Source organism: Equus caballus, chromosome 8 (genome assembly GCF_041296265.1).
Source record: "Equus caballus isolate H_3958 breed thoroughbred chromosome 8, TB-T2T, whole genome shotgun sequence".
In the NCBI taxonomy this organism is placed as follows: domain Eukaryota; kingdom Metazoa; phylum Chordata; class Mammalia; order Perissodactyla; family Equidae; genus Equus; species Equus caballus.
Window position 1 is genome coordinate 28701329 of NC_091691.1, and position 16751 is coordinate 28718079.

The 16751-nt window shown below is 45.3% G+C and overlaps 1 protein-coding gene across 1 annotated transcript in view; it reads left to right on the plus strand.

Annotated features, from left to right (window-relative positions):
• Nucleotides 1–16751, plus strand: part of TMEM132C (transmembrane protein 132C) — a 350647-nt gene that overhangs the window by 114650 nt on the left and 219246 nt on the right. Inside the window, exon 2 of the mRNA XM_023647328.2 lies at nt 4614–5502. Within this exon, the coding sequence (XP_023503096.1) occupies nt 4614–5502 (889 nt within the window). The remainder of the gene's footprint in view (nt 1–4613; nt 5503–16751) is intronic.

The window sequence follows — 16751 nt, forward strand, 5'->3', positions numbered from 1 at the left end:
CTGCCAGGTGAGCATGAAGCCTAAATGTTGCCAGTTCTTCTCATGTTTAGGAGAAGCTGGAGGGGCCGGCCCGATGCCTGAGTGGTTAAGTTTGCACGCTCCGCTTCGGTGACCCAGGGTTTTGCCGGTTCGGATCCTGGGTGTGGACACAGCACCGCTCCTCAGACCATGCTGAGGAGGCGTCCCACGCAGCACAATTAGAAGGACCTACAACTAGAATATACAACTATGTACTGAGGGGCTTTGGTGAGAAGAGTAAAAAAACGATTGGCAACAGTTGTTAGATCAGGTGCCAAGCTTTAAAAAAAAGAGAGAGAGAAGCTGGAAACTCAGCTACTTCCCAGGTTTTTAAAAAAACTATGGGTGAAACCAAAGCCATCTGCAGGCTTGGCTGAGCCCCATAAGGGAGCAGTTTGCAATGTTGGATATGAATCAAGGCAGAGGGCACGTGGATGATGCGCCAGTCGGCGCTGACCACCCAGTGAACCTACATCGAGTGATGGCTCAGAGACCCTGTGTGCTCGGGACAGGGCTGCCATCCCCTGCACAGAGGGTGGCGTGCTTATTCAGTCTTCCGTACTCATTTTATCTGGAACTGTTAATAACACACACTTTCTTCCAAGTTATGACATAAGATGATGGTGACAATAGAGTGTCTTAGGTAATTAATGACTAAAAGTCACTCTCTGTCTAAATGGGTCAAGATTATCATCGAATCAAAAGGACTTACAAATAATTCCATAGTGGTGCATTTACTCATTATTTCTGAATAATATGGAGAAAACAATTTATCTCATTACTGTTTCGCCTAACAAATGAATAAATAAGTGGGCAAAAATCTCTAAATGAGAGGAATCCAAAAAGACCAAGATGTCTTGTTTACGTTTATTTATTTCATTCAACTTTGAAAATTTTCACACAGTTTGAGACTTAAAGAAGAGTTTTAAGAATAGTAAAAAGAATTCGCGTATACTCTCCACCTAGTTTCCTCAAATATGAAAGTGTTACCATATTTGCTTTCGCGTGTCCCCCACCCATCCCCTTCTTCCTCCTCTCCTCTTTGTCCTTCTTCTCTCTCTTTTCCAAGCTGTTTGAGAGTAGGTTGCAGACATAATGCCACTTTACCCCTAAATATTTCAGGGTATATTTCCTAAAAATAAAGACAATCTCTCATATAACCAAAGTACAATTACCAAAATGAGGAAATCAGCTTCAATACAATATTATTAGCTACTTTGGAGACTGACTGCAACTTTTGACACCTGCTCCAAAAGAAAATCTCGAGTCCTGGGTTGCATTCAGTTTTATGTATCTTTTTTCCCACCAGTCTGCAACAGCTCCTCCAACTTTCCTGATCCTTCATGACCTAGACGCTTCCTAGGCCAGTTATTTTTTGGAATGTCTCTCCGATGTTTCCTCATGATTCGACGCATGCATGCAATTTTTTACAGAAATATTGGAGAATTGACGTGTTCTTCTTAGCGCATATTAGGGGGGCTGTGTGTCTATTTGTCCCATTACTGGTGATATAACTCTGATCACTGGGTTAAGATGTTACCTGCCAGGTTTCTCCACTGAAACCTGCTCTTGTTCCATGGGTAGTTCAATGAGCAACTTGGGGCCATCTAGCTGGAAGACGGTTTAGGATTATGTGGCTATCCGGCTACTCATGAAACTTTCACCACCTAGTTTTAGCATCCATTCATGGTTCTCTCCTGAATCACTCCTACTCTGAATGTCGTCAGTCATCATTCTGGATTATATCATAAGGAAGAGCTTTCCTCTAATCTAACTATTCTATCCGTTTCAACTCATAGAATCTTGTGGAGTCAATGGTCCGTAACCTCATGGAATTCAATGGTTTGTAATCCTTTCTCATCATTATTTATTTTGATGCTCAAATCATCCCAGATTTGTCCAGTGGGAAACTCTTCAAGCTGCTGGCTCCTGTGTGCTTTTGATGTGTCCTCACCATTCTTAGGGCGCTTCCTTATTTTCTGACACACTAAGATGTTCCAGATTCTCTTGTCTGTGGAATCAGACATTTCTTTAAGGAATCCTGGTTATTTTTCATGAAGAATGGTATTTAGAAACCAATATCTGAGTGCTAGGTATGCTTATTGCTACTGGACTGTCATTGCCTCTAGGCCTTCTCATTGGACAGAGCTGGGAAATATATGCATGTGATACACATACATCCATGTGTACACACAGCCTATATCTATGTCTATGTCTATGTATCTATGCATATTAAAACTCTGAGTCCATATTGGTACCTCCAATCCCATTCTAACACACTATAGGTTTCCTTCTAGCCTATTCCGTTTCTAGATTTTTAACTCCCCTTTCCAACAGTGAGAAACCTGGCTTCCATTATTTACATTCTATTTCTCGTTTGCTCAATCCTGTAATACACAGAAAATAGTTTCAGAGTTGCTAACCCATACTTCTGCCCAAACTTACTCAGAGTTTAATATTTGTTTATGGTTCTTTTTGTCTTTAGCCTGAGCATATATAGTAAAAATATGCGTTTAAATGTTATTTGAATTAGGTCTTCCTCCTTCAGCGTGGTTTTGATATTCATTTGAAATAGATTTAAGTTAATTTGTTTCCATTTATAATCAATGTACGCTTTTACTTCTTTTTGTTGGTACCATTATTGACATCATCTGTAAAACATTAACATGATTCCAAAAGGCACGACTATGCACAAAGATATGTTTGGCAAAGTGTACCCCATCCCTTCTCTCCATCCTCTGCCCCTTTTCTCACTCAGTCCCCTTTGGTACCCATCTTATAGCCCCTGGTTTTCCTGTCTGTGTGTGTTTTACACAAATGAGCACACACATGTATATTTCCTAATGTCCCCTTCTTTTTATCCCAAAGCTAGTGTATACTGTGGACACTCCTCCGCACTGTGCCTTTTCACTTAACAGTATATCCTGGAAACCACTCCACAGTCGTTCATACAGACCCTGCTCCTTTTTCTGCACCTCAGTGTGCTCCGCTGTGTGGATGTACTATAGTTTATTCAACATTTTCCTACATGTGGGTATGTCGGTTGTGTCAAATGGTTTGCAATTAAAAACAATGTGGCAATGACCTTGTATGTATTTTTGAATTGCTGGAGGTGTGTCTTCAGGATGGATTCCTAGAAGTGGGATTGGTGAGTCAAAGGCAAATGCGTATGTAGTTTGATCAGACATCGCCAAATTCCCTTCTAGGAGAGATGCCCCATTCGTCATTCTCGGCAGCGATGCATTCCAGTGCCCGTTGCCCGTAGTCTCAGCAATGTGTACTTTGTAATTTTTCTAATCTGATAGGTGAGAAAAGGTGTCTGTTTGTAGTTTTAATTTGTATTTCTCTAATTGTGAGTGAGGTTGAATACTTTTCATATACGTAAAGACAATTTTAATATATTTTTGGTGAGTTGTCAGTGCATATCCTTTGCCCATTTTTTCTCAATGTTTTAAAATCTTTTCCCCTCAAATTTCAAGAATTCTGTATGTTAGGGATATTAGCTTGTTATCTGTAGTACATATATTGTAAATATTTTTCTTCCAGTTGTTAATTTTTATTTTGACTTTGTTTATGATATTTTTTACACAAAAATTTTAAAAGATTTTTACATGGGTAAATTTAACATTTTTTTTTTAAATTGAATGTGGATTTTTTTTCTTTTTTTAGTGAGGAAGATTCACCCTGAGCTAATATCCATTGCCAATCCTCCTCTTTTTTTTTGTTTGAGGTAGATTCGCCCTGAGTTAACATCTGTGCCACTCTTCCACTATTTTGTATGTGGGACACCTCCACAACATGGCTGACAAGTGGAGCAGGTCCACACCCAGGATCCAAACTTGCAAACCTGGGCTGCCGAAGCAGGGCGTGTGGGACTTTAACCACTCAGCCATGGGGCCGGCCCACATTTGGATTTTGAGTCATAGTTGGAAAGCTTTTTCTACACCCAGCTTTAGAGTAATTTGTCCATTCTTTTCTTTTGTTACTCAAAGATTTCATGTTCTTACATTGAGATCACTGATCCATTTGAAGTGTATTCTTGTATACAGTGTGAGATATGGATCTAATTTTACCTTTTTTCCACATGGCTAGCTGGTTTTCCCAGCACCATTTGGGAAAAAGTCTGTCTTTGCCTCATGATTTGTGGTGCCCCCTTATCACACACTAAATTTCCGGATGTCCGTGGGTTTATTTATGGACCAATCTATTCCATTGGTCTGTTTTTCTCTTCCTGTACCAGTGTCATGAAATATGTTTTAAACTCATGCAAACTATCAATAACTCTACCCACTTTACCCTCATAGGTAACCTGCCAGCTTGCTGTTAGGTTGAACTATGTGAAATTGCCATCGTTCAACAATTCTTAACCTACAAAAATCTCAGTTTCATGTGTTTCAACCTAATAAAAGTATATAATTTGCAGAGCATGTAGAGCCATTTACTGGCTGATTCCAGAAGGAACGTGAAAATTCTAGCCCAGCGGACCTCAGAATGTTTCTCTCTCATTTCTAAGTTGCTTATGGACCTAACGACTTCTAAGGAGCCCAGTAATAATCCCGTCCTTGTCTTTTTCTTTTCTTTCTCTCCCCCTGTAGTGATAGAGGGCCGTGGGGTCACAGACAACATACAGAGATTTTCCTCGCTGCCACCATACCTGCCTGTGAGCTACCAGGTTCTCAGGGCAGAGACCTCCTTCCTCCTAAGGGAAGCCAACCAGGACGTAATGCGCAACTCCAGCCGGCAGACCAGAGTCGAGTCCTTCTTCACCTTCAAAGCCAAGCGGCCCCCTGTATTAAATGCCAGCTATGGGCCTTTTTCTGTGGAGAAGGTCATGCCTCTGGACTTGATGTTGACTTCAAACCTTTTAGGCCCAACCAAGAAGTTTCATTTCAACTGGAAGCTGAAGGCCTCCATCCTGCGGGACAAGATCTACCTGAGCCGGCCCAAGGTGCAGGTGCTCTTCCACGTCGTGGGCAGAGACTGGGATGACCACAGCCCCGCGGAGAGGCTGCCCTGCCTGCGCGTGTTCGCTTTCCGGGAGACCCGGGAGGTGAGGGGCAGCTGCCGGCTGCAGGGGGACCTGGGGCTGTGTGTGGCTGAGCTGGAGCTGCTGGCTGGCTGGTTCAGCCCCCCCACGGTGGTGGCTGGGAGGAAGAAGTCGGGTGACCCGGCAGAGGGGAGCCTGGTGGAGCTCTATTACACCGTGCAGGCGGGCGACGAGCGAGGAGACTGTGCTAGTGGTGACGTCAGGAAGGGCAATGCCATCCGTCCGGGGAAGGATGGACTGGAGGAGACCACGTCTCACTTGCAGAGGATTGGCGCCGTCGGCCTCTATCGGGCCCAGGACAGTGCTCAGCTCAGCGAGCTGCGTTTGGATGGCAACGTGGTCATCTGGCTGCCTTCCAGGCCAGTTAAACAAGGAGACGTGGTCACTGCCTATGTCACCGTCGCCAGTAATTCCACTGTGGACCTCTTCATCTTGAGGTAGGTGCCCAAGGTGGTCTTTGGCATGCCCATATTTGATGCTGGGGGATATATATTCAGGAAGAACCCATCTTCACTACCTTCAGCCTCACAGTAGAAGCCAAATTATGCACCTGCCCACATGCATTCAGCAGCTCCTCCTACACTGTGTCAGGGGGTGGGAGAAGGAGGCCAGAAATTCCATCCAAAAGAAACAAGACTAAATTAATCACTCTCTTTCTAGTCGTCATTGAACTTGGAGAGGGATGTGATTTTTCTTTAGCTTTGAGTTCTTTTGTAGATGTGCAGATACTGGGTGCTTGACTGAGAGTATATTTTCACAGAGCCCAAGAAACAGGCATAGGCATTATGATATCTCACTTTGGATGTGGATGTGGAAAAAGCGAAGGATAAACCCTTTTTAAAAAGAATTTGGTGGCATTAAATGTTGCCAGGTAGCAGCTGGCAAAACCTCAGTTTGTGAGTACAGTTTAGCAATGAGTAAAGGAATCTGCCCAACAGAATATTATCCAGCAGAGGTATTCCATCTCATAAAAAAGACAAAAGCTCAATTAAAACAACAACAGAAGAACCCACTTACCCTTACCACTGCTGGTTCCACAGATTGCACCAAAGTGGTAATAGGGCTGCTCTGTCACTCTGTATCATGATTCTAAAGTTTGGTCCAGGAGCGCCTGTTATCTGAGGATAATTAACACTGGAGGAAAAGCCATTTAAAGCAAATCCTCTTAAAATATGGGCCAGGATTTCATGATAATAAGAAAGTATTTGATTGAGATTTGTTTAAAAGATAAAGATGATAAAAATCAGTTTTTTAAGTATTATAGTTAAGAGGGATTTAGGTTATAATTACAGCTATGCTTTGGTTCTTTTGAGAATAAAAATCAATCACATGTTGAATGAGTTGCTTGGAAAAATATTCGCAAAACAGAATGAAAACATGTTACAGCATATTTCATTTTTGTTTAACTTTTGTTGCATGACTAGAAGAATGGCCATTTTAAAAGGTTTTGATTGTCCACTTGTTTGTTTTTACAAAATGCATTCAGAGGTTGTGCTAACTTAAAAAGCAAATTTGCCTGTTATTATATCTCAAAATGAGTTTATTCGGTAATAGCTAAAGGAATTGCAGTTCAGCATATACGTGCTATGGTAAAACAAAAGTAAATCTGGAAAACAAAGGAGAGGAGCTGCCTTTATAGAGAAAAAGGGGAGATGGGATAGGAAGGGGCTGTTCTAAAGGAAAGCCCATTGGGGGAAAGTAACAGTTCAGGGTGGCAACTGCTTCTCATTGGCTGAGCTGCAGCATTTCGCACTGGCTGAGCTGTGGTGTTTCTCATTGGCTGAGCTGCGGGGTTTCTCATTGGCTGAGCTGCGGGGTTTCTCATTGGCTGAGCTGTGGCATTTCTCATTGATTGAGCTGTGGTGTTTCTCATTGGCTGAGCTGCAGGATTTCTCATTGGCTGAGCTGCTGTGTTTCTCATTGGCTGAGCTGCGGGATTTCTCATTGGCTGAGCTGCTGTGTTTCTCATTGGCTGAGCTGCAGGATTTCTCATTGGCTGAGATGTGGTGTTTCTCATTGGCTGAGCTGTGGGGTTTCTCATTGGCTGAGCTGCGGGATTTCTCATTGGCTGAGCTGTGGTGTTTCTCATTGGCTGAGCTGTGGTGTTTCTCATTGGCTGAGCTGTGGCATTTCTCATTGGCTGAGCTGCGGGGTTTCTCATTGGCTGGGCTGTAGCCAGGTGTGGAGAGAAATCTCCTTTCAGTAGGGAAGTAATTTTACTTCCTGTAGAAGATTCTTCCTGTTTGGTGTATTTGATGATGGTGATGGGGTGTGAGAGCTCCCCCTACAGGCCTTCCAGACTCCTGTTTAGTTACAGTTTCTTTTTATTAATTTCTAGTTCCAATAAGTTTCTCAAGATGTTTCTTAGTCATTTGGACTCGAATAATTCTCTTCTGAAGTGTCTGTCTTGTCATCAGCCTTCTGATTTTTTCTTTCAATTTTTAAGTGGACTGAGTTTCCCTGATCCCCCTTATCCAGTGTTTTTGGATCTGATCAAGGACTTTTACAATATGGCGTTCAGCAACATTATGAAATCCATCTGTTATGAGATATGAAGTTTTCCCTAAGGTGGTTTCCACCAGGTTTGCACTGTCATCTGGGCAGCCGCCGACTTTGTGGTGAGGAGAGAGAAGCTCCTCTCAGCGCCTCGACTTATTGGAAGTGTCTTAACCTTACAGCTGCAAGGCCGGGATAGCAAATATTTAGATAACAGGATCCCCGTTGGCTTCATCTGGACTCAGGTGGGGAACAAGACGGCTCTGGATGGCCTGAGTTTCATTTTCGCTGAGTCCCTTCACACCCTTGGTTTCGCATCACTCCATCGTAGATTAAAGACTCCTGCCCTGGCTTTGGAAAGTAGGTGCAGCAGACAGGGGACGACAGGCCAGCTAACAAGTTTCAAAATTCCACAGTCATGATGATCTTCCCATTTGTACTTATCCTTAACTTCCTTGCAGAGATTCAGGCTCTGCAGCCCACCAGGGGTGAGTGTCAGTGAGTGACTGGGTCCCCACGTCTAAGGTGCAGGCCTTCAGCTGCCAGTGGGCTGCTCAGACCTGGTTCTTGGAGCACAGAACCTGTTCTCCGTATTTTTCATCACAGAGACCAGCATGGGATGGAGAACAGAGGTGCTGCAGCCAGCTGGCCTCAGTTCTGGTCCCATCTCTTCCACTTCCTGGCTCTGTGACTTTAGGCAAGTCACCTAACCTCCGTGTGCCTCAGTTTCCTCATGTCTAAATCAGATGTCATTGCAGTACCTACAGCCAGAGCATTGTGAGGATTCATGGCCTAATATTTATTCGTAAGGTGCTTATAACAGTGTCTGGCACAGAAAAAGTGCTTATGTGAATGTTGAATGTTGCTAACAGTGTTGTTTTGAAACATCCATCAAAACTTCAATAAGCATTGAATTCTATTTTAGCAGTAAAAGGACATCGTGCCTTGCACAAAACAACAGCTACCAGGTTTGTTCTGAAAGCTGTATTGATTCTCACTTCACCATGATTTTGTTTAAAAAGCAAAATTTTTTTTAATAATGACAATAGCTTCTGGAGCACAGAGGGTAGTAATGACATGGTTCCGGGTAGGATGTTGCTTGATTCTGTGAAGGGCAGCAGCCCTGTTTCTGCCTCCCTGATCTTTCCAACTGCAGATCAAAGCCCTGGGGAGAGAGCTGGAGGAGAAACAGAGTCAAGCTCTAGGGCAGGCCCCGTGGCCAAGTGGTTGAGTTCAGCATGCTCTGCTTCAGCAGCCCGGGGTTCACAGGTTTGGGTCCCAGGTGCAGCCATACCCTACTCATCACCCATGCTGCTGAGGCATCCCCCATACACAGTAGAGGAAGATGGGCACACATGTGCCTCTTCCCTCTTCTCCCACGGTCTTCCCATCCAAGTCATTGCAGCTGCATGCTTCATGCCCAGCGTTTTGGAATCATTCTTTTTGTGCGTGTGTGAGGAAGATTAGCCCTGAACTAACATCCACCACCAATCCTCCTCTTTTTGCTGAGGAAGACTGGCCCTGAGCTAACATCCATGCCCATCTTCTTCTTTCTATGTGGGACGCCTGCCACAGCAAGACTTGATGAGTAGGTCTGCACCCGGGATCTGAGCCTGCAAACCCTGGGCCACTGAAACAGAACGTGCAAACTTAACCACTACACCACTGGGCCGGCCCCTAATTTTAATTTTTAAATTAATTGTTTAAAGGGAAAAATGTTCCGTAAGAAAATACAAGAAGAGGTGCGCAGAGGTAGCAAAACCAGTGCAGTTGTGTGGGGCTCACTGAGGCTTGGGAAACACCACCGTCTTCCCCATGAGGGCAACAGCTCATGGAAACCTCAGTGCTCCAGCTGCCTCCACCCGGGGCTGCTGGTGGGGTCACAGGAGACATCCACCTGGCCCTACACTGGAACCTTTCCACTGAGAAACTCATGGGGGCCTGGCAGGGAGACCCTCCTGACTGGGAAATCCAAAGGCATTCTCCATCGTCACCTTGCACGATGGCTCCGCTGCTGAGGCTGTGATATATGGAGACAGCCTGGACTTCTGGGAGCTTTTATAGGGCCAATAGTGTATATGGGAACTTGGCCGAAGCCTCCTTTACAAGATCATTTTCCTAAAGAATACTCTCTCCCACAGGCAGAAAGAAGCAGCCCGCGTTTCGTTTGCAACTTCATGAATGTAATTCAAAGGCAACTCCTGCTTTAGGATCGCATGGGTTCCTGAGACTCAAAAGCCAAGGGGTGGAAGGTCAAACTTCTGTTTCCTGTAGTTATAATGTTATTTTAAAAATCTGTTTGAGGAAATAAAATAATTACCAACATAAGTGAAAAATGCATAACCAGATATGTTTTACAAATACTCGTCGGTATGTCAGTTCCATGGGTGCAGGCCCCTCGTCCCTTGGCATATGGCTTAGCACGTAGGAAGGGCCAGTAAACATTTATTGAATTAATGCAAAACCAGATAGTTAATACTGAACCTTTATCCCAGATGTTCCTTTTCGTGGATGTTTTCCATCGTGACTGACTGCGGCTTCTTGAAATAAATATCAAGATCCCTTACAGCAAGCCTGGGTAGTATTCCCTATTCTGAGGGTTTTTAAAATATGTTGACAATTGGGGCCGTCAGTCCTGAAAATTCCCGGGGCCGTCTCCATGTGCTCAAAAGCCACCGAAGACCTCGGAATGCTGAGGACGCACTTCTAGACGCCTGCTTCCTCAAAGCCCCATCTGAGGCGGAGTCTGTGGAATTGCTCCCTGTGTTGGGATCTACGTCCGCTTTCCTCCAGGCTGCAGCTGTTTTACCGGTAGGTCGGCTGATCTTGACCCCGCAGGTCGTTAAAGGGAAGAACTGGGGAGGCCACACGCCTCTGGGGTTGTCAGTATGCAACTGAAATTGATTCCTAAAGAAACAGAGGCTGCGCTCATTCATCCTCTCCAGTTTAAAATAAGCTTGCCTCGTTGAAATACGTCATTCACAGAAACGGAGGGATTTGTCCTCCCGTTGTAACTGATTCAGAGCCCTGAATCTCAGCGACTGGAATTAGGGATGCAAGGAGAGTCATAGTCTTTCCTCGCTACAGGATCACATTCTGTCGCTCCCGTGGGTTTATGCATAGCAAATAGTCGTATCTCTGAGCCTCATAACGAAGGGAGACGATTAGCACGTGGACTGGTTTAGTCGTCGCCAGGGTTTCTCAACCTCGGCGCTATTGGCATTTTAGGCCAGACGATTCTCTGCTGTTGGAGCTGTCCTGTGCATTGTAGGACATTTAGCATCACTGTTGGCCCCGACCAACTCGATGCCAGTAGCATCCTCTCTCATGACAACCAAACTGTCTCCAGACATTGCCAAATAACCTTTGAGCAACAGAATCCTCTCAACTGACAACCACTGAACTACATCTTTGATGTTCAAAGGGCATAGATATCTGGATGGTCTGGGTGTAGATTTGGGTGGGAAAATGAAGAAATGGTTGACTCATTCCTAGGCATTCCTTTGGGCGAAAGCTGCTGACAGAGTATTTCCTCAGTTTCTCTTCTGACAAGAAGTATATGGTCCTTTCATTATATTCCTTCCCCGCCTTCAGATGCTGGGAGTCAAGATAATTATTCTTCATAAGTGAATATTCTTTAATTCCAGCCAACATCTTGTCTTATTCACGTCATCTCTTTCTCCTACCTGATAGCCAGCAACAGGTACAGTACTGAGTAGGTTAGGTGATCAAACTTTTTTAACGGATCAAATTCAACTTGAAATGAACTTCTAAGCAGATCAATGTAAACAAAATTTATTGAGCATCATCTGTCTGCCCACGTCTAGGCTAATGGGCATATCCTGTATCATCACTGTGTACTCAGTTACCAACCAGAACAGTTCTTCTAAAATGTAAACCAGATCATATCACCCATCTCACTTTGAAAAAAATCCTATAATGGCCCATGTGGCTCTACAAGCCATCCATTAGCTCTCTGATCTCATCTTCCACTCCTCTCCTCCTTGGTTATTCATCCACAGCCCCACTGGTCTCCTTAGTGATTCCTCAAGCATGCAAGCATGCTCCCACCTCAGGGCCTTTGCACTGGCTGTGTCCTCTGCCTAAAGTATGCTTCCCCAAATAGCAGCATGGCTCACTCCTCCACCTCCTCTGGGTCTGTGCTTAAAGGTCACTTCCTCAGAGTGGCTTTCCCTGTCCACCCTACGTAAAATAGCAAAATCTCCCTTTCCTGGCACTCTCGATTCCCCCTGCCCTTTTAAGTTTTCATTTTACTGTGTCTATCACCACCTGTCATACCACGTATTTATTTGTCTGTCTCCATTCTCCAAGTAGAAGCTTCACTTGTGTCTCCAGGAGGAGACATGCTATATCGCAGCATCTAGAAGAGTGTCTGAGACACAGCAGAGTCAGTCAGTGTTGGTTGAATAAATAAATGAATCACGTGCCTCCAACCCCACCAAGACTAAGGATCCAAAATATTCGAAGATGACTGAGGAGGAGAGAAAACACCGTACTTGGCATCCCCTGTATTTGATTCTTTGTGTTTCTGGGTTTCTGTAGCCCTCAGGTCATTGTCCCAGATCCTGGCAGCCGGTGACCCAGCCACCAAGGCTTCCCTCACAGGCAGCTGCCCCCAGCACAAGTCCCCTCCAGAAGGACAGAAATGGAAACCTCCATCTCCTTTTCCGCTGGTTCTTCTGCGCCTCGTGATGTTTCTCAAGAATAACTGACAACAGAACAGCAATTCGCATGGCGGCTTTGCCCTTTTCTGGGTGGGTTTCGTGTGCTGGGACAGATAATGGAGCCTTCAGGACATAAGTCCTAAGAGGTGATATTTCTTTAAGTAAAACGCTGAAGTAAGGAGGAGAGTAAAGAAGGAGCAGAAGAGAAACTACTCTCTGCCCAGCATCCAGCATCCCTCGCTTTGTAGAGTCAGGGTCACAAAATAAGGGAGCGATGAGGTGCTGTCAGCTATGGGCAGAGGTGGGCTCTGTTCCTTCCTGGCTGTTGGATGTGGGACCTACGCTTCCTTAGTTCTGTCCTCGTCTGACTGGTGGGCGTACCCACAAGCGTTATTGTTAATAACTAATGCTCCCCCAGCCAAATCAACACAATGTTGTGTTTGCCTAACAGCTGCAGTCTGTTCCCAGCATCTTCGGATAAATAAATTAAAAGGATAAAGGGGAGGCAGGGAAGAAGCCTGTAAAGAGATGTGCTAACGTGACTTTGTATGCAGGGATGTTGAGAGAAGGATTATTTTTCCGAGAGTATGAGCTCTGTAGGTGGATTCATTTCTAGAACCTGAAGGGACAACAAGGGAATTCAGGTGGAATTCAAAGACTGGCTCGCACCTCCTGTAAAAGGGTTTTGTGAGGTTAATCCTTTACAGACAACCCAGTTCCTAACCAGCCCGGGGCAAAGGGCAGCGCTGTGGGTCCCCACTGGTGGGTGGGTGGTGGGATGGGTGGAGCATGTCTTTCCTGGTAGACTGGAGCCAATATGGACCTGCCTGATTGAGTCTGTTTATACTGAATTATACACAAAATCTACATGAAATGCTCAAATGTTCATAGCAGCATTACTCATAATAACCAAAACATGGAGACAACCCAAATGTCCATCAACTGATGAAGGAGTAAGCAAAATGTGATCTACCTGTACAATGGAATATTATGTGGCCGTAGCAAGGAATGAAGTACGGATACGTGCTACAGTGTGGGTGAACTGTGAGAACCAGACACCACGTGGAGGAAGCCAGGCACCAAGACCACATATTATGTGATTCCATGAATATGAAATATCTGGAATAGGCAAATCCGTAGAGACAGAAAGTAGAGTAGTGATGGCCAGGAACCAGTGAGACGGGCAGTGGGCAGTGGTCGCTAATGGCTATGGGGTTTTCTTTTAGGGGTGATGAAAATATTCTGGAATTCAAGAGTGGGGATGGTTGCACAACTTTGTGAATATACCAAACACCGCTGAATTGTACACTTAAAAAAAGTAAACCACCACAACAAAAAGATATCCCAAGAGACGATCTGCGGCACAGAAAAGGTTGTTGGCTTTGACCTCCCTTTATTGCCTCTGAACTAACCACACATTAAACATGGAACCAGTTTTTTAAAAAATCCGGTCTCCTGACACTTCTTCCCTCAACTGACCAAAGTTTAGCTGCCTTCCCCGCCCTTGACAACATTCTTAGGATCTTCCTGGGATGAACCTTTTCCACTGATACTAAAGTATCTGTTATGCTCTGTACCATGTCACATTTAGAAGCCACTTACCGTTTGTGAGTAATGACAAAGGCTGAAGCAGGGACCAGCTGGCTTAAATCAGGTGTGCCGGCTGAAGGACACAAACTCAATTGCCGATACCAGCTTGCCGGGGATACGGAGGGGTGAGGCTATATGGGCGATAGGGAGTGCTAAGAGGGTACTCGAGAGGGCCTCAGTACCCCCCAATAACCTCAACCAGCCAGCCCCCCAAAGTACCCCAGATCAACACATAATGAAATGAGAACAGGATATTAGTTATGCAAACACAGTTCTAAAACAAGCCTCCCCCTCACGCAGTGCCAGTGTGATGCACACCCCACTGTGGACACGATGGCGCCAACCCCTGGGAGAGACGGGAGCAAATGGGACTCCTGTGCCTTTTCTAAGGCAGCAGCCGCTCCTCAGCTCCCAGTCATCGTTGCCTTGCTGCAACCCAAGACCACTGCAACCAGATTTACCGGTTTTGAAGAGACGCTAGAAACGTGGGCTTTTAAGTACAATCTTTCAACTTATAAATGTGGACATCAGAATCACTTTTCAGTCCTCACGGCGCAGGCCTGGGGGACCAGATCGTGTCTGTGGGCTGCCATGTTGTGTCTCCTGATTTAAGTCATGGCTCAAAGCAGAAGAATGTATTCGTGTCCTACGGCTTCTGTAACAAATTACCCCAAACTGGGTGTCTTAAAACAACAGAAATTTATTCTCTCACGGTCCTGGAGGCCAGAAGTCTAAAGTCAAGGTGCTGGCAGGGCCGTGCCCCTCTGACGGCTCCAGAGAAGAATCCTTCCTCGCCTCTTCCTGCTTCGGGCGGCTGCTGGCCATCCTTGGTGCTCCTTGGCTTGTGGCTGCATCTTTCTTCATATGGACATTCCTTCTGTTTCTCCTGCATGCCTGTGTGTCTCAAATCCCCCTCTCCTTTCTCTTATAAGGAGACCAGTCTTTGGATTGAGGACCCACAATGATCTCATCTTGTCATCCTTAACTAGTTACATCTGCAAAGACCCTATTTCCAAATAAGGTCACATTCTGAGCTTCTGGATGGACATGAATTGGGGGAGGGGACGCTCTTCAGTCCACTACAGAGAGGACAGATTACCTGCTGTATTTCAAAGCCTTCCGCTGTGTCATCCTTGGTTTGCATCGCTACGTGCCCCTTGGCGGCTCCAACTGATGTTCCCTGCGGTGCGAAAGCAAAGCTACGAGTGGGAATGTGTGCCTTGGCCCTGTGGAGAATAAGCCCTTCCCTGTGGGTGATTCCAGACCTGCGCTCTCAGATCCATTCCTCTAATTACTGAGCACAGCCTGTGCGTGCGCTATTATAATTTAATTTCAGGGAGTGGTTTTTGTTGGTGTTTTTTTTTTTATCCCTTTTATGTCTGAGGATATCAAAAACCCTCAAAGGCATTTTCCAGATACCTGCCTTGCCCTGGATAATTGTTGGCTCTTCATTTCCAACTGGGTATCCATTCTCGGGGTCAAGTGGAGCTCTCAGGAACAACTTGACTCTTTCCAGACTCCTCATGAGGAGGAGACGCTAAAACATGTTTGAGTTTGCATTGACTGCCAATTTGGAGTTAATTCAGAAAATTCTGGAAATTCATTTTCCCACACTCTGTCTAAAATTTATTTCCCCTGTCGGGTGTCTCCAAAGGAAAGGTTTGTTTTCATTTTCTTCAGCTTGTCATTTTAAATGTATTCTTCTGGAACAGAGAAAAGGAACAATTTTCTTTCTGCTTGGGAAGAAGTGAGGAAATAATGCTTCCTGCCCAGGGCCCCTCCCCAGCTCCCCACCGCACATCTGGGTTGCCAGGCAGCCCGGCGTCGGGGAGACGTCAGAGAGCGATTTCACTGTTGTGGGAAACATTTAAACACAAAATTGACTCCAGCTCTGTGAACGGAGAAAGGAACCAGAGCCCTTCTGACCAAGGCCTGCCTCTTTTGTTCCACGTTCTTTAACCCATTTAAAAGTCATCTTGGTTTTTGAGTCCCCAGATCACAGCTTTGTCTGTTGCAAACAATTTAACACATGCATAGGTGGACCTGTGGTGCACAGCCCCTTTCTATCTGGACATTTTTGAAGAGGACAGGCAGGCTAAGGGGGCGAATAATGATTGCAGTAAGAGTGCTAGGTATTCCAGTATTCCAGCGTACTGGGGTATTTTTAAGTTCCTATTTGCTGCTCCTTGGTTTGGTGTCATGTCATTACTCCAGGGTTCCTAAATACAGAAAATCAGAACCATTTATTTCTTGCAATCTCAAGAGTGATTAACTGAATTAACGTCTTGGGTAGAGGGGCTGGCCCGGTGGCTCAGCGATTAAGTTCGCACATTCTGCGTCAGTGGCCCGGGGTTCGCCGGTTCAGATCCCAGGTGCGGACCTGCACACAGCTTGGCAAGCTATGCTGTGGCAGGCATCCCACATAAGATAGAGGAAGATGGGCACAGATATTAGCTCAGGGCCAGTCTTCCTCAGCAAAAAGAGAAGGATGGGAAGTAGATGTTAGCTCAGGACTAATCTCCCTAAAAAAAAAAAATCTTGGGTAGGGAAAGACAGCCTGCCTTTCCAAAGCATTCTGATTGCATTCCGCCTGGTTCAAAACCTTCCTTGGAACCTCACTGGTATTCTAGCTACCATGTCCTGTGTCCCTAGAGAAGTTGAGTATATTTCTTGCACTTATTTGTCCTTTGTGCTTTCCCGACAGCCAGGTCGCTCCAGTCTGCTGTCAGAGGGATGATGCGCTTTACTATTCAGAAAGGAGGGGTCCTGGAAATGAGGACATCAAGGAAAGCAGGAGGCTGTGATGTGGAAGGGGATAGAAGGGAGGAGGGAGGTGGGGCTGTGGATCTCAGGCCCAATTACTGGCCATTTCCCGAGCTGAGCCCAATTATCCAACTTTCCCACTGAGCCTTATT